Source organism: Suricata suricatta, chromosome 8 (genome assembly GCF_006229205.1).
Source record: "Suricata suricatta isolate VVHF042 chromosome 8, meerkat_22Aug2017_6uvM2_HiC, whole genome shotgun sequence".
In the NCBI taxonomy this organism is placed as follows: domain Eukaryota; kingdom Metazoa; phylum Chordata; class Mammalia; order Carnivora; family Herpestidae; genus Suricata; species Suricata suricatta.
The window spans coordinates 35,153,370-35,174,641 of record NC_043707.1 but is presented as its reverse complement, the minus strand read 5'-3'; the positions used below and the strand labels follow the sequence as shown (position 1 = coordinate 35,174,641).

At 52.5% G+C, this 21,272-nt stretch overlaps 1 protein-coding gene across 1 annotated transcript in view; it reads left to right on the top strand.

The window, feature by feature from the left end:
* Nucleotides 1-21,272, top strand: part of SDK1 (sidekick cell adhesion molecule 1) — a 561,603-nt gene that overhangs the window by 451,622 nt on the left and 88,709 nt on the right. Inside the window, exons 24-28 of the mRNA XM_029945757.1 lie at nt 7,942-8,051; nt 9,708-9,858; nt 10,548-10,785; nt 18,136-18,251; nt 19,484-19,673. Of these exons, the coding sequence (XP_029801617.1) occupies nt 7,942-8,051; nt 9,708-9,858; nt 10,548-10,785; nt 18,136-18,251; nt 19,484-19,673 (805 nt within the window). The remainder of the gene's footprint in view (nt 1-7,941; nt 8,052-9,707; nt 9,859-10,547; nt 10,786-18,135; nt 18,252-19,483; nt 19,674-21,272) is intronic.

Genomic DNA, 21,272 nt, shown 5'->3' with positions numbered 1-21,272 from the left:
AAATAGTCCTTATTGACAGTTCCAAGAGGAGGATGTCACTCAGGGCTGCACGGAGAGGCCCCAGGGCCCCTCAGGTGGCGGGGGAGGTGACGGTGTGGGCAAGAGCCTTACCACAGTTTGTGAGGGAACGAGCGGGGAGGCGGGGCGAGCAGGCTGAGGACCGGCCAGTTTGAGTCCTGTGAGGGGCTCTAGGGCTGTTCGTTTGGTCCCTGGCCATGGTGATCAGGTAGGGGAACGGTGGCCCAGCGCTCAAGAGCCCAAAGGGGGTCACAGTGCGGGCTCTGGGCTGGTGTCCTGCACCAGAGTCGTTTGCTCTCTCCCGGCCCCTGCTGCGTTCCTCCGAGGGGCAGCTGCTCCGGAGTCACCGGGGCTCCAGATGCCAGGGATCAGATGCGGAAACCTGAAGTGTGGCTGTCACACCTGCGGGGAAGGCCTAGCTGCTGCAGAGCAAGGGTGTGCGCAGGCACAGTGGGGGAGGTGAAGGGGGAGCTGGGGCTCCTGGGAGGCACCTGATTAGTTTCTGCGTAAAAGCGTCCTGGGAAACCACACCTCCTGGTGTCCGAGAACAGTGCCATGGAGACGATGTCTCCTGGGGAAGTTGTTTCTGTCCTCAGGTTCCAGGCAAGGCTGAGGTCCTGGCATCACAAAGCAGGCGGCAGGTAGCGGGCCAGTTCTCACGCCCCCGTGCCTTTCTCGACCCTCCCCTTGCCCGCCACCCGAGAGTAGGGAGTCCAAGTCCTCGCCAGCATTTCAGGATCTAGGGGAGTGGCACAGGAAGGCATGGTGTTCCCATTTGTCCTTGCAACGGGTCGTATCTGATGGGAGGGAAGGGACAGACGCAGGGAGGCCAAGTGCACTAGACAGACCAGCAAAGGCTGGGGAGATATTGCAGGCGCAGGGGTTGGAGGGTGGTGCCCAGTTCCGAGCCTGCTCCCAGGCTTCGCACAACCTGCCCCCAGGCCCAAGGCAGCAGAGCTCAGAGCCCGGGTTCCCGGAGCAGGGACCGTCACGGCTGCACGGATGGCCTGCGGAGCAGCCTCTTGGCAGGAGAGGAACACTACACAGGAAAACTGTCCCTAAAAGGTGATTTCGGGTGGGGGCGCATTTCGGACTGTGTAGAAGGTGGGAGAACCTCGGGGGACCCAGGAGAGGCAACACAGGGAGGACTGGGGGGGACGAGTCACGGAGGAGGTCAGACAGCCTGGAGCACGCAGCAGCGGAGATGACCGCGGAGCTGCCCGGTGCTGAGCTCCCTTCATGGCTACAGCATCCAGGGGCCTGTGCTTTAGGGACGTGACCAGGTGTCCTTCACAGGGTGACTGTCACAGAACCAGCTCTTTCACCAAGAAGCAGGTCAGGGCCCCACCAGATTGGTAGCTTTCCAACTGCCGATCAGGGAGGCGACTCTGCAGGCTGGTGGCCAGCGATCTGCAGCCCGGAACCTTTGGTCTTAAGGTATGGAGGCTCCCTGGGGTCAGGCAGCCATGAGAGGCTGTGCGGGGCCCACCCGCCAGCCCGGGGCAGGGTGGGACAGAGCGGGACAGGGAAACCGTGTGTTTCATTCTCAATGACAGAGGGCCCAACAGCGGCTGCCCAAGCAGGGGTGCGTACGGGGTGCCAGGTCGGGAGAGCAGACACTGTAGCAGGCATGGCAGGTCTGAGGCACCAGCCCAGATGTGAGCAGAACTTAGAATCGTCCACCCCATGGTCAGTACGAAGGCCGCCCACACGCAGGGATCTGAGCCACCCGCTCATGGACACCGAATGCTAGGAGGAAGGAGACTGATGCTGAGGGAGGCAGAGGAGGAGGCCAGGACACACCTGCAGGGACACTTCATTTTGGGGGTCACTGGGGGCAGAGGAACCAGAGAAGACAAAAGCCAGAAAGCCAGAGTGGGGCAGGAGAACATAGCGTCCTTGATGCTGCACATGGCAGGAGACCCAGGTCACGTCATTACAGAAGAACAGAGAAGTGACCAGCACACACGGCTGTGAACAGGAGGATGGACTGGGGAACTCGGCTCAGGCTGTTGCAGAGTCTGTACTCTCCTCCGTCAAGGGCAGGGACATTCCCCCAGGACTCATCAGGGTTCCAGATGCACGGACGGCCTAAGCCCCTTCCTGGTCGTGCGCAGCCTGCTAGCAGAGCCATGTGGAGATGCCCCGTCTGTCCCGTGTCCTCACTGGGGTGCTTCATTTGGCTGGGGCGCCAGAGACGCTGATCAGACCAAGAGGCGGCTCAGTAAGCAGAAGTCGCTGGACACGCAGGTTTTCCTGCTGACGCCAGGGTCCCAGGGAGCAGGGTGCACCTGGTTGGCAGGGTTCCCTGGAATGAATTCTTGGAGAGTCTTTTTCCCTCTCCGAGCTGTGGACGAAAGGAGGGCTCTCTCCTCTAGCCGCCTCCCCGACATCCTCCGGCACAGCCTCCCTCCCGTGCCTGTGCTTCCTCTCCGTTTGCCATTACCTTTCAGAGGATGAGGTTAATGACCATCCTCTGAGCAGCCGTTCCTCTGGCCTCCAGGGCCTCGGCGGGGTGTTGGGGGTCCTGCCGGGGCCTGCTTGCTTCCATGACTCCTCGGGGCCCCCGCTGACTGCAGGGCTTTCCTAGGCAAGACAGCCCCAGTTCTGGTGGAAATGCCCCCACCCCAGGCATTAATGAGCACCTCTGTCCAAAGGAGCCCAGCCCCCCGGCCAGTCACGGAGGCAGACGAGCCATCAAGAGCTCTCTGGGAGGAACATGGCCAGGGCAGCAAGTCCGGATGCTTTTGGAAGGACAGCAGCTCCCTAATGGGTCCTGACAGCCACCCCCGATGAGTGGTATTTGAAACAAGTGGCGTTTCTGCTTTTGTATTAAGTATTGTAAAGTGCTATTTGTTCGCTTTAAAAGAAGAAGAAGAAGAAGAAGAAAACCTCGTCAAAAATCCCAGCTTCCCCAAGGAGCTCTGATTTGTTTCATCTTTAAAGAGCACTGCCACACTGTATGTCCAGCGCATCATTAGTGAACAGCCAGTTACTTCTAGAACACTCCGTCATGATGGTTTTGAAATCTCACCAGAGAACCAGAGGAGCCCAGCAAGTGTCAAAAGATTTCTGTTTCTCACAAAAAAAGGATTCTGGTCTCTTCAGATCAAAATGTAAACCTTTTCTTATAGAAATTGAAGCGCCCCCCCCCCCCCAGAGATCCGTAAGTGAAATTACATCTTCGGTAATAATTTGCTTTTTGAGCTCAGTGTAAGACAACCTAGTTACCTAGTTTCAGTACTGATTTTGAAATCCTGCACCTTCATGTGTGAAGGCAACAGGTTGGGCTGGCCCCTGGAGGTGATGCCTGGCGGGGGGGGGGGGGGGGGGGGGGGGGGGGGGGGGGGGGGGGGGGGGGGGGGGAGGTAAGGACCCTGAACCTGCCTGGGGGCTCTCACGCAGACAGAAGGGAAAAAACAAACACAGCAAGACACCTAGGAAGGGAGGGAGAGGGGGCCCGCCTGTCCTTTTGGTGTAACACTGGAGCAGGGGGTGGCAAACTTTTCCCATAGTTAACACTTTAGGCCTTCGGGCAGATGGTCTCAGATGCAACTACGCAGCTCTGCTGTGGCGGCACGGAAGCAGCCATTGGCAGTGCACAAACTACCCAGTGTGGCCGTGTTCCAATAAAACTTTGACAAAACCAGGAGGCGGGCCAGATTTGGCCCTTGGGCCATAGTGTGCTGGCCCCTGTACTGGGTCTGGTTTCATGAGCTTACCTATGGCTCATCTGTCCTAAGGACTCTGATTGTGTTTGTCTTACTATTTATGATGTTTTTGTTTGTTTTCTGTTTGTTTATTTTTGAGAGAGAGAGAGAGAGACAGTGTGAACAGGGTAGGGTCAGAGAGAGAGGGAGACACAGAATCTGAAGCAGGCTCCAGGCTCTGAGCTGTCAGCGCAGAGCCCAACATGGGGCTCAAATCCATGAACTGCGAGATCATGACCTGAGCCGAAGTCGGACACTTAACCGACTGAGCCACCCAGGAGCCGGTGTCTTACTACTTATGATTTGGCCCAGGCTCTGTGAAGTTTGATGTTCTGACTTACAGCAGATTGAGAGTTCCATGCCCAGAGGTGATGACCGCCGTGCTCTTGTAACTGGTTTTACTTCTGATTTTGCCATCTTGTGGCAAAATGAGTGTCCTCGGTGGTGGAGTCCGCGCCCTCTGACTCTGGTATTCTCCTCTGAACCAGTTTCAGCACCTTGCCGGTTCCCTCACCAATGAGCAAAAGGAATGTTTGACCCACGCTGTGTATTCACGTGAGAGTCAAGTTTTTAAAAGGATAGGACAGGCAGGAAGAATGCTGTCTCAGGGACACAGCGATGCTGGGAGCATAGAGTTAGCAGCTGGTGGTAGGAGGCATGGGGGCAGGGGTGTTCCGGGGGCTTCCCAAAGCCCCAGACGCTCTGCGGATTTCAGAGGGGCTCACAGGCTGCAAGGACAGGAGTGTGGAAGGGGCACACTCCTAGAGCGGGAAGGGCCTTTGCAAGGTACGGGTGTTTGTGACTAAGTGATGCCACCGGGTAATGACAGACTGGCTTCGCAGGGAGATGGGGCAGACGGAGCCACAGGGCGCCCACCTGGGCTCACCACTCCTTTGCCACCCGTTCAGATCCAGGTTGTTTAAAAAGGAGACTGAGCATTCCATGGGAAGACAGAGAAGTGACCTTGGGTGTCCCCGTCCATTCACCCTCACCCTGAAGCTGGGGCCACCTGCGGCAAAACAGAAGCCCTGCACTCAACTAACAGTGACCTTCTGGAAGGCATGTTAGGGCTTATGGCTGTGAGCATGGTGGCAGGGCCCGGCAGCCCCATCAGAGGCTCTCCAGTGAAGGGAGGCCTTCTTTCCCAGGAAGACGAAGCAGGTGTCGGCCCCTCACGTTTCCGGGCCATGGAGCTAATGCACCTGCAGGCCAGTGCCCCCCAGGGGACCACACAAGCCCATTGCATCTCGCTGCTTCATCCTCTCCTAACTTTGCAAAGACCACGGATGCATTGCGAGTGTCTCTCCCCTCGGGCAGCGTCAGCAGGAGGCCTTGCCAGTCCTGCACCCGTCTTCTGAGTCACGTGGGTAGAACAGGCTTTAGAGCCCATGCAGCTGACCCCGCTGGGGCCACGTGCTGTGCCCCAACAGCCACAGCAGCTGCGTGGCCGAGGGCACACTCCGAGCACCCCCTGGCGCCCATTCAGGCTGGTGATGTCCACAGGGTCAGGGCAGCCCGCAGGCCAGCAGATGAATGCTTCTAGGCCAGCAAGGCAGCAGCAGATGGAATCCAGACGCACTGGGCTTCGAGGCCAAGAGCCATGGCCAGGCCCTGTTGTTCTTTAGCCTGGGGTGTTTCTCTGCACCAGGAGCTCCAACAAAGCAGCACTGGGTGGAGGGGTGGGGCTGGGGACACAGGGAGAGAGGAGCAGGAAGGAGTGGCTTCACAGAAGCCTAGGGCCTGGGGATTTGTCCAATCAATGGCACTTGCCTGCGTGGCCTCCTCCACGAGCACAGACATGTCAGGACACGAACACTCCAGGACAGCACTCGCCTCGTGCCTGGTGGTGGTGAGCCCGTGTCCATGGCTCCCGCCCCCCTCGGTCACTCAGTGTCCTGAGCGCCAGCCACCCTGCTCTCCGGCACCTCCGTAGAAGACTAAATGGTATATTAAAGGTTTTACACTGACTGCCCTAAAACTGAAGTCATCTCTCTTTCCTTTTCCTTTCATCTTCCTTTCCTTTTTTTCCCTGAACTTGTCTTACAAGAAAAGGTGCAAGGGCTGAGATTCGGTGTCCCAAGGATCCCTTTCATGGAGAGGAGCACACCTGGCACCAGGGACTGGGAAACCACAAAACCCTCCCACGAGGCCCAGATCGAAGGGGGGGGGTCCCTGACACTCAGTACAGTTCGGCTGAATTGTTAGCATTTTGACCTTAAGGCACGAATAAATCTTGTTAATGTCCAGAATGGGGCTGATGGACAGTGTGGTCCCAGGCCTGCCCGCCACCCCGGCCTCCCCGCCCCTCCACTCCGTGCAGCCCCCTCTACATGGAGCACGAAAGCTGACTGAGAGCCGTGTGCAGCGACGGCAGACCCTCTGAGTGTGGTTCGCAGCCGTGACTTCCTCCCGTCCCTTGGTTCATCTGTCCATTCCCTCCCTTCTTCCCACAGGTTCACATAGGGTGACCCCCTGGGTGGACACTGGGCCACGGGCAGGGCTCCCGAGTGGACACTGGTGCGCCCGCTCCGACGTCACACCAGGGACTCACCTCTATTTGCCTGGCAGCGTTGCACAGACTCAGGCCACGTCAGAGCTGGCCAGTCTCTCCTTTGGGTCCTCTTCCGCATCACAGGCACAGTGGAGGAGGCCGTGGGCCCTGGGGGCACATAGTACTGTCTGTTTCAGTAGCTCCTCCAACCCAGGCTAGCCTGGACCCTCCCTTCTCCAAGACAGGTGTTCTGCACCCCCTCAGTCCCTCCTCGATGTATCTCTGTTCTCTCCCTCTTTCCTCTCTGTGTCTCCGCGGCTCCGGCGGTGGGGGTCAGGGTGCTGAGGAACAGCAGAGACTGGCCGCCCCTGTGGAGCAAGGGTCCTGGAGGCTGTCCACCTGCCCCCAGCTATGCTGACTCCATCACCTTTTCCTGATTTCACTGCCCATTCAGCCGCCTCACTGCATTGCTGACTCTCTGGCCACACATCGACTCTAACCTCCGGATCTTTCTCCACCACACGTTTTTGGCCAGTCATCCCCCCTTTTATTGTAACATTTTTAAATTTTTAAATGGAGGTGAAATTCACATAACATAAAGTTCACCCTTTCAGAGTGCACAGTTCACACGTCAGTGCATTCACGATGTTGCACAACCATCACCTCTATCTGGTTCCGGAACATTCTCATCACCACAAGAGGAAATCCTGCACCCATGAAGCAGTCGCTCACCGTTCCTTCCTTGCAGACCCTGGCACCCACCAATCGGCTTCCTGACTCTGGGTTTACCTATTTGTGTACCTGCTCGAGGGCCAGCTTCCAGGCATCCACCTGGGAGAGGACCTGCTGGCCCATCCGATCATCCTGTTTAACTTCTTGAGGAACTGTCAGATGTTTCCGTGTTTTCTTTTTTCTTTTTAATTTTTTAAGATGTTTATTTATTTTTGAGAGGCACCCAGGCGCCCCTGTTTTCTGTGTTTTCAACGAGGAGTGTTTAGAGTTTCAGTTTGCATTTAGCTTCCTATAATAGGAAGCCGACCACGCAGCACTTCGTGCACTTTGCCTCCTCCACGCTGATTTCAGGTCCTTGAGCCGTCCTCCAGCCCCCTGGCCATTCGCAAGCTTAACAAGCACGCTTCTGCTCATTTATGTCACATTTGATACATTTATGAAGAGTTAAAAGCACAGGGCCCTGGGCTGACCCACCATTTGGCCTGAAACCCCCTCTTTTCTCCCAGCCTTCCCCCTCACATGTGTCCACTGGGTCCACTGGTTCTTGGAAGAGTGTGTGTTAGGGACAGAAGTGAGTAGAGACTAAGTTCTCTGGGTCAGCATGTGGTCAGAATGGTTCTGGACCCTAAATGAAGACACCCAGCCACTTGGGGTCACATGGGATCCCAGCCAAGTCTCCTCTCTGGACCACTCTCTGCACCCTTCCCTGTCAAGCAGGAGGGAGGACAGGATGGTGTGAGGATACTTAAGTTTGTCCCCAAAGACTTCCCTCTCAGGCCCCACCCTCTGGGTCCTGACCTTGGCAGGACCTTGGACTTAGCAGGAGCCATATCTCCAAGGCTTAGACTGAGGGTGTGTGCAATATTAAACTTCGTGTGTGGGACACGCAGTGGGTCAGCCCAGCCTGACACACACCAGGCAGGTGCACACGGGGAAATGGCAGCATCCGCCCTGCGGCTCATCCGTCCCGTGTTACAATCTTTCCCACAGGTTGGAGCCATCGGTGATGAGGAGGAGTGGGTCAGCCTCTACGAGGAGGAGAATGAGCCAGATGCCCAGACGCTGGAGATCCCAAACCTCACGCCCTACACTCATTACAGGTGAGAACAGCAGGTGACAGACGGGCCACCGGAGGAAGGCCAGCGACGTCAACAGGTGGCTTCAGCGTGCAAGAGTGAACCCCAGCTCCGTGCCCGGAACTGAGACATTTCTAAGCAGCAGTCACAGTACATTGAACCTTAGGAACGAGATGCAGGGCTCGGAATGATTCCTTAAGACAGTATAACCCCGAGGCGAGATCAGGAGCTCTCCTTCCTCAACACCAGCTGCAACGGCTCACTCTTAGGTTAGGCTTAATACTGGGAGCCAAAGGCAGCTGGGATGTGGGGCTTCTCTTTACAGAACTCCGTGACCCCATGGGACTGTCAGCAGGCTGTGTGTAAACAAAGCAGCATCCCTGGGAACATCCCCTGCGTGACCCTCCAAGGCGCAGGAGATGGGGCCTCACTAATCAAGCACTTAACGTGCCATTTAACCTTTTGCTTCTTGATCCTGAAACCTCTCCAGGCAGTAAATCCTTGGCCTTAACAAAGGGGAGCGTGATCACAAGCCGTTAGAGACGTTATAACTTCCCGTAAGATCATTGACCGAGATGAAATTTCCAGTTATCACCAGATGTTGAGTTTGATAATGTCACTCTTCTGCCAGGATGGATACATTTCATAAGATCGGGGAGTAAAAGACCAAGAATGACTAATTCAGAGAGTGAAAGGTGAAATTACATCTTTGTAAAGAACAATTTTTTTTAGTATAATACCGACATAAAGATTTTTTTTCATGCCTAATGAGAGATGTTCTTCAGGCTCCTGCTCATTTTCACACCCTCCCGAAGGTTCGAGCAGACCAGTCAAGGCCCCGTGCACTCACTTTGCGAGAAATATTTGTCTCCACAAGCGAGCTGCGGGCCCCAGGCTTCCCAGGTGAAATTGGTATTAACCATATGATTGCTCCAAAGGTTAGAAACTGACTAGAGACCCCTGTCCCTGTCGCATTGCAGCCCCTGTACCAGATGCATGTTTGCTCAGGGAACGTTTCTTGGACACCAGTTCACTCCAAGTACATATAAATAACAGAGAGAAGACTGGAAACACTAGCGGGAGCTTTCTAGTCCTCCGCCCCCACCCTCCTTTTACAAGTGAGGAAATGGAGACAAGTCTGATTTGCCTCAGGTCTCCATTACCCATGGGGTTCGGGTCCCGGGTTGTGGATTCTGGGTCCAGTGTGCCTCTCCTGAGCCAACCGAGAATGGGGTGCAGCACCCGTGGTCATGGAAAAGACACCAGACTCTCGAGCCCATCATTTGGTAGCAGCATTCTGATGCTCCAGATCTGCCAACTGGTTCCTTGAACCCTAGCCCCCCTGCCCTTACCCTAAACTCGAATCAGCCAATGGCATCTGACGACACAGAGTTCTGGCCACTATACCCATTCCATTATGCTGTGCTTCAGAATGTAACATCGTGGAGTTGCAGTGGATTTACTGTTCTGTGGAGGCTTTGGGGGGGTGGAGAAGGCCGGATATGCAGTTTGCATTTTTAATGAAAGCAGGTGGAAAGAGGGCGCCCTTGAGCAGCAGCCGTCGGGATACAGGTGGACACACACCTGCACCTTCTGAGAATGTTGTGGGTTTTTCTGCTCTGTCCGTCTTTCTACGTTACCTTTCGCCGCAGAGTAACCGGGCCGTGGTTTTACCTGTAGATTTCGGATGAGGCAGGTGAACATCGTTGGCACCAGCCCCTCCAGCCCGTCCTCCCGCGTCATCCAGACACTGCAGGCACCCCCCGACGTGGCTCCGACCAGCGTCACTGTGCGGACTGCCAGCGAGACCAGCCTGCGGCTCCGCTGGGTGGTGAGTTGGGGGCCGGAAGTTGGCTGTGGGGCTAGAAGTTAGCTGTAGGGCTGGAAGTTGGCTGCAGGACCGGAAGTTGGCTATAGGGCTGGAAGTTGGCTGCGGGGCTGGAAGTTGGCTGCAGGGACTGTTGTCTCCAGTGTCCAGGGCCTACATGGGAAGCCAGAGCTTAGTGATGTCTTGGTCATGGCTTTGTCCTAGCCACAGCTCATCTCTTCGTAAAACCAAAAAGAATTGCATTTTCCCATTGGGCTTGGGTCACAGACCAGCCCAGGAGATCCTGTTCATTAGCATCACTCACTGGCTTCTAGGAACAGAGGAATATTATTGGGGGAAGGAAGGCGGGGGTGCCAGAGGCTAGACCTGTAAGTCCTTAAGCTAGGTCAACATGGAGCCAATACTCAGTGTTTGTAAGAGAGCCAGCCTGATATTTATTCAGAACATTTCCCCCACAAAATGAAGCCAAAATGTATTAAAAGAAATTATGTTCAGCCAAAGTTACTGATAGGATTTCATTTAATTAATGGAAGAAAAGTTCCGGGGGGGAAATCATAGTAAAGAGTCCAAGCATATTGCCTGCAGGAAATATTTTCCGGGGAATTGGCCCCATGAAACAGGCCCAGGCCTGGATTCCTTGGCAGATGGCACTTATGAGATGCCGGCTCACCATGGGTTCCGTTTGCTTCCAGCCCCTGCCCGACGCCCGGTACAACGGGAGCCCCGAGTCGGTGGGCTACAGGGTTAAGTACTGGCGCCCCGGCCTCCAGCCCCAGACACTGGTGCAAGTCATCCACGACCGGCTGGAGAGAGAGTTCACCATCGAGGGGCTGGAGGAGTGGACGGAGTATGAGCTCCAGATGCAGGCGTTCAACGCCATCGGGGCCGGGCCCTGGAGTGAGGCGGTGCGGGGCCGCACACGTGAGTCAGGTGAGGTCGGCGCTCAGCCCCCACCCGTGTCTCCCTAGAGGTGGAGCTTCGTGTCCCCAGTCATTGCGTCTCATTAGCTGTATCCCTACCTGTGTCTATGTTGACACTTTCAGAACCCGGTCATGAGGGTTCTGAAACGTCATTAGAGTCCGTGTCACTAAACTGAAATTAATGATGGATTTCACCAGGGGCTGGACTCGTGGTAGTGTTTTTGAAATTCGGCACAGTTTTCACCATTGGTGATAATAAACAAGAGGGGATAGATTTCCTAAGGGAGATCTTTATCAGCACCAGGCCCTCAGGACCTCTTCTTTTTTTTTTTTTTTTTTGAAAGACAGAGAGAGAGACAGCATGAGCAGGGGAGGGTCAGAGAGTGAGGGAGATACAGAATCTGGAGCAGGCTCCAGGCTCTGAGCTAGCTGTCAGCACAGAGCCTGACGCGGGGCTTGAACCCATGACTGTGAGATCATGACCTGAGCTGAAGCTGGACGCTTAACCGACTGAGCCATCCAGGCGCCCCTAGGACCTCTTCTTGACAAAGCAGTGAGTGGGGTGTGTTAGGATCGTCACACCTGCATTCACAAAGGGCCCCTCAAAGGTTCAGTTGCTTTAACACAATAGAAGTTCATTCTCAGTTGCCACCGAGTAGGACAGGTGTCCCTCATCAGAGGCTGGCTCTCTTCGAGGTGATTCAAGGACCCAGGCCCTGCTGTGCCATAGGACTAATTGTCATCTGTGCCCAGCTACCAGAGGGAGAAGAAAGAGCAAAGAGCAGGTGTGCCTGACCCCTTAAACCTTTCCAGAAACGGCACACATTCCCCTGTGCAGAGCCGCCGGGCTTGGAGTTGCTGCTGGTTGCCAGGCAGGACAGGAAAAGTGTTTGGAGTCAACAGTCAGAAGTCTGGGCTGCAGTCCGAGAAGGACCAGCGTGTTCCCCGAACCTTCCAGGCTTTGCGGGCTGGCCTGTGGTTTGGAGGACCCTCGCCAGCCAGGTTTGAGAGGACGGAGTCCCAAAAAGGGCTGCTGTCCTGGTGAACGGTGGACGGTGACACAGACCAGCTCCTTTCACCTGGCCTGAAGTGGCCAGGTTCTCGCCTGAACAGATGGAAATGCACGGCTCCTCTCCCGAGAGGACCGACGTGTAAAGAGAGGTTTGCCGGAACAACCGGGGCTTTCCCAGACGCCTTCCCAGCTTCCTTTTCGGCTGTAGGTTTCCTACGTTCACAATAAAAGATTGAGACTGTGCTCAGCTTATGGCTGTCTGATCACGTGGATTTTTAAAAAGCTCAATTCAGGGGCGCCTGGGTGGCTCAGTTGGTTAAGTGTCCGGCTTCGGCTCAGGTCATGATCCCACGGTTCGTGGGTTCAAGCCCTGCATTAGGCTCTGTGCTGACAGCTAGCTCACAGCCTGGATCCTGTCTTCGAATTCTGTGTCTCCTTCTCTCTCTGACCCTCCCCTTCTCATGCTGTCTCTCCCTCTCAAAAATAAATAAAAAACATAAAAAAATTTTTTAAAAAGCTCCATTCAGCATCTCAGTCTTTGTGACCAAGAGAACTGGAAACATCCTAAGGGGCTGTTGTTACTCCACTAACAGACAGACTGAGAAAATATTAAAAAAAAAAAAAAACAAAAACTTCACCGCAACCAACTGGAAAATTAAGGACAAAATATAAATTTTTGAGATTTAGAATTTATTAATGTCCTTGTAAGAAGATTAGGGGGAATCCCCATGTATCAGAGACATAAAGGGACGGAAGCAGGAGGTGCTGAGCTGGTGCGGTGGCTGTCCCCAGAGGGCTGGCATGGGGGGACATGGCCATGGGGGGACATGGGAGTTTCAGGACTCAGGACGGAGTTTCAGGACTAAGGACATGGTGCCCATCCAGGAACAGGATATTCAACCATGAGTCTGTGCAAGGCAAGGCGTTCAAATCGAGACCCTCGCATATAGACAAGGCTCCTGAATGCTGGACCCTCTTTCAAAGGGGAGACTGGAAATCTCTGCCCAAGGAAGTTTGTCCATGTCTACCTGTGTACCTGGACTCTGAAGGGGCTAAAAAAGAAAGAACTCTAAGTTCCGTGCCCAAGTCAGGTTGCAGTTCCGCATTTCTACTCTCTGGTCCCGAAACTCCTAGAAAATAAACTAATGGAAGACTTGGTTTCAGACACCAAAAGCACAAGCAACAAGAGAAAAAATTGACTTCCATACCATTAAAACCCTTGTGCTTCAAAGAATACCATAAAGAGAGCTAATAAAACAAAACAGTCTCCCAATCATAGAAGATATATGCAAATCATACATCCGAGAAGAGACTTGTGTCCACGATGTGTACACAGAGACCCTTACAACTCCGCACGGAAAGTCGACCCATTATAACTCGACCAAGGATCTGAATAACCACTGCTCCAAAGAAGACATACACATGGCCAGTTAAGCACACGAAAGATGCTCACCAGGGCAATGAAAATCAAAACCGCAGTGAGATACTAGTTCACACCCCTAAAGTGGCTAAAATAAACCCTAAAATCAAGGCAGACAAAAAATGTGTTTAATGTTATTAAAATAAGTATGGTTCCGAGATAGTATGGTACGTCACTGGAAGGCCATGAGACGCATCCTCACTGACCCAACCGTGGGGGAGACAGTGATTCAATTCACTTCTCCTGAAATGTTACGTGTTATGCCCCAATAAAGAATTTCAGGGCCTCTGAAAACAAAACAAAAATTTTTTAAAAAGACGAAAAATGAACAAAGAAAAAGAAAGAAACATGACCCTGGGCCAGACTTTTCTGGGCAACCAAAGACGGAAACGTGTGTGGAGAGATCCTGCCACAGTCAAATTGTCCCAAAGAAAAAGCAACTTTTAAAAGATGAACTCACAATTTCGCCAAACACACAGGGAGATACTCTGTCACATGTAAGAATGAGATCTTTTTTAGGAAGGAAGGAGGGAGGGAGGAAGGAAAGAAACAGGACCCGATTGTTTTAAAATACATACTAGTATGAACGAGAATGTGTAATAAGTATGTTTAAAATTATTGACGACTTACAGCTGCAAGATGAATAAGTTCTAAGTAATCTCCTGGATAGCATAGCGATTAATAGTTACAAATACTACTTGAAAGTTGCTGCTCAGTTGGTTGAGTGTCTGACTTGGGCTCAGGTCATGCCTGGCTCATATGTTCACGCCCTGTGTTGGGTGCTTGTTGCTGTCTGTGCAGAGCCAGCTTCAGATCCTCTGTCCCCCTCTCTCTGCCCCTCCCCCACTTGTGCACACACGTGCTTTCTCTCTCTCTCAAAAATAAATCAACATTAAGAAAATTTTTAACAAAAAAAGAAAGTTGCTAAGATAATATATCTTAAATGTTCTTACCTCCGAAAAGGAACAATAATTATGTGACTGATGGAGATGTTAGCTAATATTATGGTGGTAATTTCTCTGCAATGCACAAGTATCACAAGTCAGCATGTCACACCCATTAAACTTACATAATGTCGTGTATCAATTATATCCCAATAAGGGTGGAATAAATATTAAAGTCTTAAACTATGAAAAGAAAGCATTAAAACTTTAAGTAAAGGTAAAATGCCATTTTTAAAGCACTTTAAAAAAAATAGGACACAGCCACTGAAAATGAAACACTACGATTGAGATGAAAAGCAGTTTAGACACTGCTAAAGAGAGAATTACCAACCTGAAAGCTAGATATGAGTAAAGAACTTAAAATACAGGACAGAGACACAGAGATCGAAAACACGATATGTTAAAAGAATAGAATGAGAATGTCTGGAATACATCTAATAAGACTCAGAAGGGAAGGAGGGAGGAGATGAGAGTGAAGAAATATGTGGAGGTAATGGCTGAGAAGATTCAGAATTGATATTTTATCAGACTGAAGAAATACGAATCCAGAGTAGAATACGTAAAATATATCCACACCAAAATGCATTGTGCTGCAACTGTAAAGCTCACAAGCCAAAGGGAAAATCTTAAAAACACTTGGAGTAAAGGCATCTCACCTCCAGAAGGCAAGATGATTTGAAGCTGACTTCTCAAGGACAGTGGAGGCCAGAAGACAGTGGAATCATGGAATCCTAATAATCCTGAAGAAGCTAAGAGAAGGTAACTTAACCTCAAGTTTTGCACTCCGTTAAATTACTTTTCAAGGATTCTATTCAGCAGACTACAAATGATACCTGAGGATGAATACAATGTAATAAAAATGGAAAATAATTTGTTTTGTTACATTTCCGAAGAACACTCAAAAAACCAAAGTGAATCAATGGCCAAGTTGCTGGCGTGAGACCATATTTTTATAAAACTGCTCAGCTGCTACAAAGCTACCTTCCCAACAGTCAGGAGGACGCCAAGGATGTCAGTCTATGGGGAACTCGCTCCAGATGATTTCCTGTAGCTCTGTCCTCTGCAGGCCATCTTGGATCACCTCCTAGCTGTAACTCTGAGTAGCAAGTTTCTTGAGCTATGTTGTTTATTTTTGTAGGGATTTCTATGTTTCCATTAGTATCGGGGTACAGATTTTGTATCTGAAAAAGGCGTAACAGGTTTGTTTTTGTCTTGGTTGGCAAAAAAACAACAAATGTGTGTATGTATTCAGGCAGCCCCCAGAACCGACCAGATCAAATTCAGCATTGCCACGTTCATCATCTGCCTCCTGAGAAAGTTTTTGATCTAGAGTAAGAATTATTCTTGCACCCTAAGCTTTGCTTTATGCTACCACAGTCTTTCTTCTTTTCAGGGTCTGGCTTACAGAAAGTCTTTTGTTTTTAATGGGATGTTTGTTCAGTTAGAAGAGTTTGGTTCAGAAGGTGCCTTCAGCACAAATTTAATAATAGGGCTTTTGATCTTCATTTCCAGATGTGATGATTCAGAATTCAGACATTCTTTTTATTTTTTAATATGTATTTTATTTTTTGAGAGAGAGAGAGAAAACAAGCAGGGGAAGGACAGAGAGAGAGGGAGGCAGAGAATCTGAAGCAAACTCCAGGCCTTGAGTGTCAGCACAGAGCCCGACACAGGGCTCAAACCCACAAGTCATGAGATCATGACCTGAGCCAGAGTCGGACGCTTAACCGACTGAGCCACCCAGGCGCCATCAGACTTCAGGCATTCTTAACGCTGGAAGAGTGGGATCCTCAGGACCCCTCTTAGGCCGACCCCTCCCCCAAGAGTACTGGTGATCAGATAGTGCTCCTCCCATCCTGGGGAAATCTCTGGTACCCCTGGAGGGGCTTTGACACCACCTCTGAATAGTGCTTCCAGAACCTCCTGCTGGAGGCATCCCCTCACCTCTGACAGGCAGCACCCCACCCACCCCTGTTGCAGTATTTTGATGCCTTGCCTTCCAGGTGTTGCTGAGTTTGAACACGTGCCCTCCACCTCTTCCAAGAACAGACCCTGGTGGGCACCACTCAGCCCGTGAGGGTAGGGAGGAGGGGGTGTGGGATTTGCAAAGCCAGCGGGTGGAGGGCAGCTGATGGGCAGGGAGGAAGCAGAGGGAGCTGAGGAGGAGAGTAAGCTGCAGACTGTGCCTCCTGAAGATGGCCACACGTGGGCACTTACATATGGCGTGGCCACGGGCATCCTGAGAGCCGGCGTGGGAAGCAGGGAGAACATTCCGAACCACAGTTAAATGACGTTTCTGAATTTCCAGTAGGACCTGACTGGTTTCGTGACATCTTATGATTTATTATGATACATTATCAGGATAAATGAGGCCCTAAAAATCAAAAGACAGAGCTGTGGGAAATCCTGTGGAGGAGAGGGTATAAATGAAGGAGTAGAGAAGCATTTTAATCAGGATCATTTTCAGTGAGAAAGAATTTCTAGGACTGTCCCCAAATGCAAGATGGCAGGTTGGAAAGGGAGTTGAATCTGCCTCAAAATAGATAATAGGTAAGATTCGCTATTATTTATTTTTACCAAATTTAAAATACTCACATACTTTGTAACTGAGCAGCTGATTAGATCCAGAGAAGATGTGGATCTGCTAAAACTGTGATCTGAACGCTGTCAGGACCTTGCTGGGGGACGCTCGATCTGCCTTTTCCATCGGAATAAAGTCTAAATGGCTTCACAAGAAAATTATCAAAGCACACTGAGATTATCGAGAATATAAAGGCTTGCCTTTTAAAGTTTGGTAGTTGGGGCGCCAGGGTGGCTCAGTCGGTTAAGTGTCTGACTTCAGTTCAAGTCATGATCTCACAGTTCATGGGTTCAAGCCCTGCACTGGGCTCTGTGCTGACAGCTCAGAGCCTGGGGCCTGTCTTTGGACTCTGTGTCTCCCTCTCTCTCTGCCCCTCCCCTGCTCACAGACACTCTCTTCTCTCTCTCTCTCTCTCTCTCTCTCTCTCTCTCTCTCTCTCTCTCTCTCTCTCTCATGTCTTGATACACATTATATGTGAACCACTGCAAAGTAGGAAAAAATTAGTTCAGTGATGGGGACCATCCGACTCTTGATTCCGGCTCAGGTCACCTTCCCAGAGCCATGGGATCAAGCACCATGCTGGGCTGTATGCTGAGCCTGCTTGGGATTCTGTCTCTCTCTCTCTCTCTCTCTCTCTCTCTCTCTCTCTCTCTCTCTCTCCCCCTTCTCCCTCTGCCTCTGCCTGCTCTCACGAGTAGACTCTCCTTCTCTCTCTAAAATATAAATAAATAAATAGAATACATCAACAGGAGAGAGTAAAACTTTATGTTACAGGTACATGGGTTAAGACTTCCACCGCTCGCCTCCAAAGGCCCATCCATTTGTAAAAAGCACTCACTTTAAATGCAATGAAAGGCGTGCCGTCCAGGCTTGGTTTGCCTACCTGCAGAATGGGGCCGATCACCCCTGCCTCACTGGGTTCTTGCGGCTCCGAGACGCGAGTGTGAGTCTGAAGACCCCGTAGCACAGGATGTGCACTGAGCACGTAGGCGACCTCCTCTCTCCCCATCGAGTGGATGGTCGTGTCACCACTCCACAGCACACCTGTCACCTCACATAATACCCATCCTCGAGGTGTCACTGAGCCGGTGTCTGAAAGTGAGGATTTCCCACCGGAGACAAGAGACTGTAGCTTCCACAAGTTCATATGAAAACAGCCTGAGCATATTGGATGGATGCCGGGAAAATTGAGCCCCTAAATACCCGGATTCGTGGAATTTGTTGCTAATATTAAAGAGATTTGCATTTTTGTTATATCTCTGCAGGCTTAATCTGATCACTCCAAAATGCTCAGAATTCATTGCTCTTTCAAGGACAACTTGATTGTTTGGGTAAAAGGTGGGCCTTTATTTCCAGAAGCCTTTAGATTTTCGGTACCAATCTCTTTAACCCATCCCTGGCAGTTCCTTCAGCTGCTCCTGAAAACGTGTCCGCTGAAGCTGTCAGCTCGACCCAGATTTTGCTAACCTGGGCTTCGGTGCCAGAACAGGACCAGAACGGGCTCATCCTGGGCTACAAGGTACGTGTTAAGGTGACCGTCCTTTGCATAAGCCATGATGGTGGCCCTCCACTAAACCAGTGAACTTGTATATTCTTCCAGATCCGCTGCACTGGCCCATTTTGTGATGGCCACACTCTTTGTCGTATCTAAACTTCATTACCATCTGGGGATTAGGCAGGCTGTAACCTTTTAACATAGACGAAAACAAGGCACACACAGTAGCCACCTCCTTAACCTTGACCCTCTGCTTCCTGGCTTGTCCAATGGGAGTCCTTGTGGTAGCTGCCTCTGAGGATCAGTATGGGACTCGACGAGTGTTGAGTCCCTGCTCTTAGGACGTGTGCACGTGTGCCTCTGCACCGGTACTGGGGACAGTCCAGGGCCATGGCTTCCGCACGAGGGGCCGACCGCCGTCCAGCCTCTCCGGGAGCCGTGGCTGGGTTTAGTCTTACACCTGGTTGTGTTGGGCTCCGTCCCTCCCCCAGGTAGCATGGTGAATCCTCCTGGTCATGGCCAGCTGCAGACTTTCTGCCTGTCACCTCCAGGCGTTCCATGATTTCAATCCCTAGTCTCTGCCTTTCCCCACCTGTTCTCAAGTCTCCCTTCCCGGGCAGTTGCTCCCTCAGGCCCCACGGGATGTGGCGATCCCCCTGAGTGGGCTCAGTGGCCCAGACTCCACACCACATTCCTGTGTCCTGGAGAAAAGAGCTTGCTGTCTCGTGGTGACTCTGCTCCCTGGGGACCCCCATCTTCCATGGCCCTCTGGGTCACTAAGGGGCCAGTTCCGGAAGGGTGGCCTATCAGGGAGGACTCAGGGAATGGGCAGGAACAGGCAGGGCCGTGGAGGGGACCGTCCCAGTGCTCAGTGTCTATGTGGGGGTGGGAGCACCTAGCCTGGGGGACCCGCGGCCTGGGGTTCAGGTAGATTACAGCCACTCTCCTGAGGCAGGAGCCCAGATTCCCAAGAAGCTGGGAAATGGAATGGGGTGCAGGCTCCAGGGGGAAGCAGAATGTCTGTGGGTTAGTGACCGAGTCCTAGTCTCAGTGGCTGTGGCTGCCGCCTAGTGCCACGGACCTTGCACAGTGGTCTCAGGGGTCGCTGGCCTCACAGAATACCTGCATGTGGGAACCGGATCCATGAGGCTAAACGCTGCTGCCCTGGGGGAGGGGGAGGGGGGGACCCAGTGCCCCCGAGACCCCTTCCCAGCCCTGCGCGCCCTCACGACCGTGCACTTGTGCCACTGCTCCAGGTCCTGTTCCGGGCCAAAGACCTGGACCCCGAGCCCCGGAGCCAAGTCGTGCGCGGGAACCACACGCAGTCGGCGCTGCTCGCGGGTCTCCGGAAGTTCGTGCTGTACGAGCTCCAGGTGCTGGCGTTCACTCGCATCGGGAACGGGGTCCCCAGCTCCCCGCTCCTCCTGGAGCGGACCAAGGATGACGGTACGGCGCCGGTGCTCCCGCAGCCCAAACAGTGTGGATGTGCTTATTTCTAACTTCGTTTTCAGATCCCCCCTCCCCTTTTATTTCCCTTGCCTTTTTTTCAGTTGTGGAAAACAAAACAGAATTGTTTTTCAGTCACTGTTTATGTGGCCGATTTCAGCCCGGAGTGAATTTTTACAGCCTAATTGTGAAGCTGCGCAGATTTCGGTTGTAACTCGGCAGTAGGCAGTGCGGTAAAGGCCGGCCAGGCCAAGGCCTCCCCTCCGGGGCAGGGGAGGGGGGTTGTCTGCACAAATCTGGGGCAGGATCCGTGCCTGGCCTGGGCGCCCCCAGCTCCGGGAACCACGCATGGCATGCAAGAGGCCTCCAGAAGTTTCTGTGTAGCGTGCGGGGCACTTTGTCAGCTCCTGGGGATGCGGGGAGTGGGGGGAGCCACACCCTGTCTCCAGGCGGGAGCAGCAGGTGCTTCTCTATGACTCCACTTTTATGGAAGTCTAAACCATCAGTAAATATGGTTTTCCACTTTGCAGATGTCAAACACTTAAAGGTTACCTCTTTCACATTTTTATTGTTAAGCTGACTGTGGCACATGTTCAGAAGGGGGTATTTTGAGGGAGAATCCTGATCTCGGCCCCAATCAAAAACCACCTTAGGGAGCAGAAGCTTCTCCTGGAATTGGACCAACTGTAGGTTTTCTTACATGTGTGCTGAAGTCATTAAATTCGTGCCCATGGTGCCTGGGCTGCTGAGCTGGAGGGTGGACAGCGTGGGCGCTGGGGTTCTGCTGGCAACAGGAAGGGGCTCAGCTTACCGTCTCCCTCAGCCCGTCCGGGACACGGAGTCTCGGGGGCCTGGGGCCTGACAAGGGAAGCCGTGGCGTCCCGAGTCACAGTCACACAGATGACAGGTAAGAGGGGCAGGTGAGAAATGTGCCTCATACCTCGGTCCATTTCAGCTGCTGCTTGCGAGAGTGTAGGTTGGAGGTCACGGAATGATTCTCCTTCTCTCACTGTCTGAATATAAGCATGTTTTCCACCCCTCATTTCAGTGTGATCCGTGTGATCTGCCTCGGGGACTGCACATGGGGTCCATGCCACCAAGGCTGATGTCAGCATTTGCATATTTATGAATTGGTCCTGTCCTGTGGGCCCGAAGCCTCCTTCTTATGTTTCCTAGAATGGTACAGGAGGAGGTACATCTTATGGGATGCGTAAAAGAAAAATCATTGATTGTCTCCGTGTTACTTTGTCAGTTGAGAGGGACTTGAGGCCATCCGGCTTGTCTAACACCTGCCAGGGGGTATCGGATTCAGGCCAGACTGATAAAATCTTGACCCTCAGCTTCACACACCTTACACCCAGGGGACGCCCAGCACCATTTGTGAGCACTGCTTCCGGAACGTGGAAAGCAGATGAGGTGTTTTCTCACAGTCATTAGGGTGCCACTCAGAGCTAGATTGCCAAAGTCGCTGGCGGACTCGAGCGTCCCGTCCGTGGGCAGAGTCCCCGTGGCAGCACACAGAGCCCCGCGCCACCTCGCTGTGGACCCACGTGACACCGTAGCGGTCCCTGGCTCACGGGTCTCCTCTGTTCCCTGCAG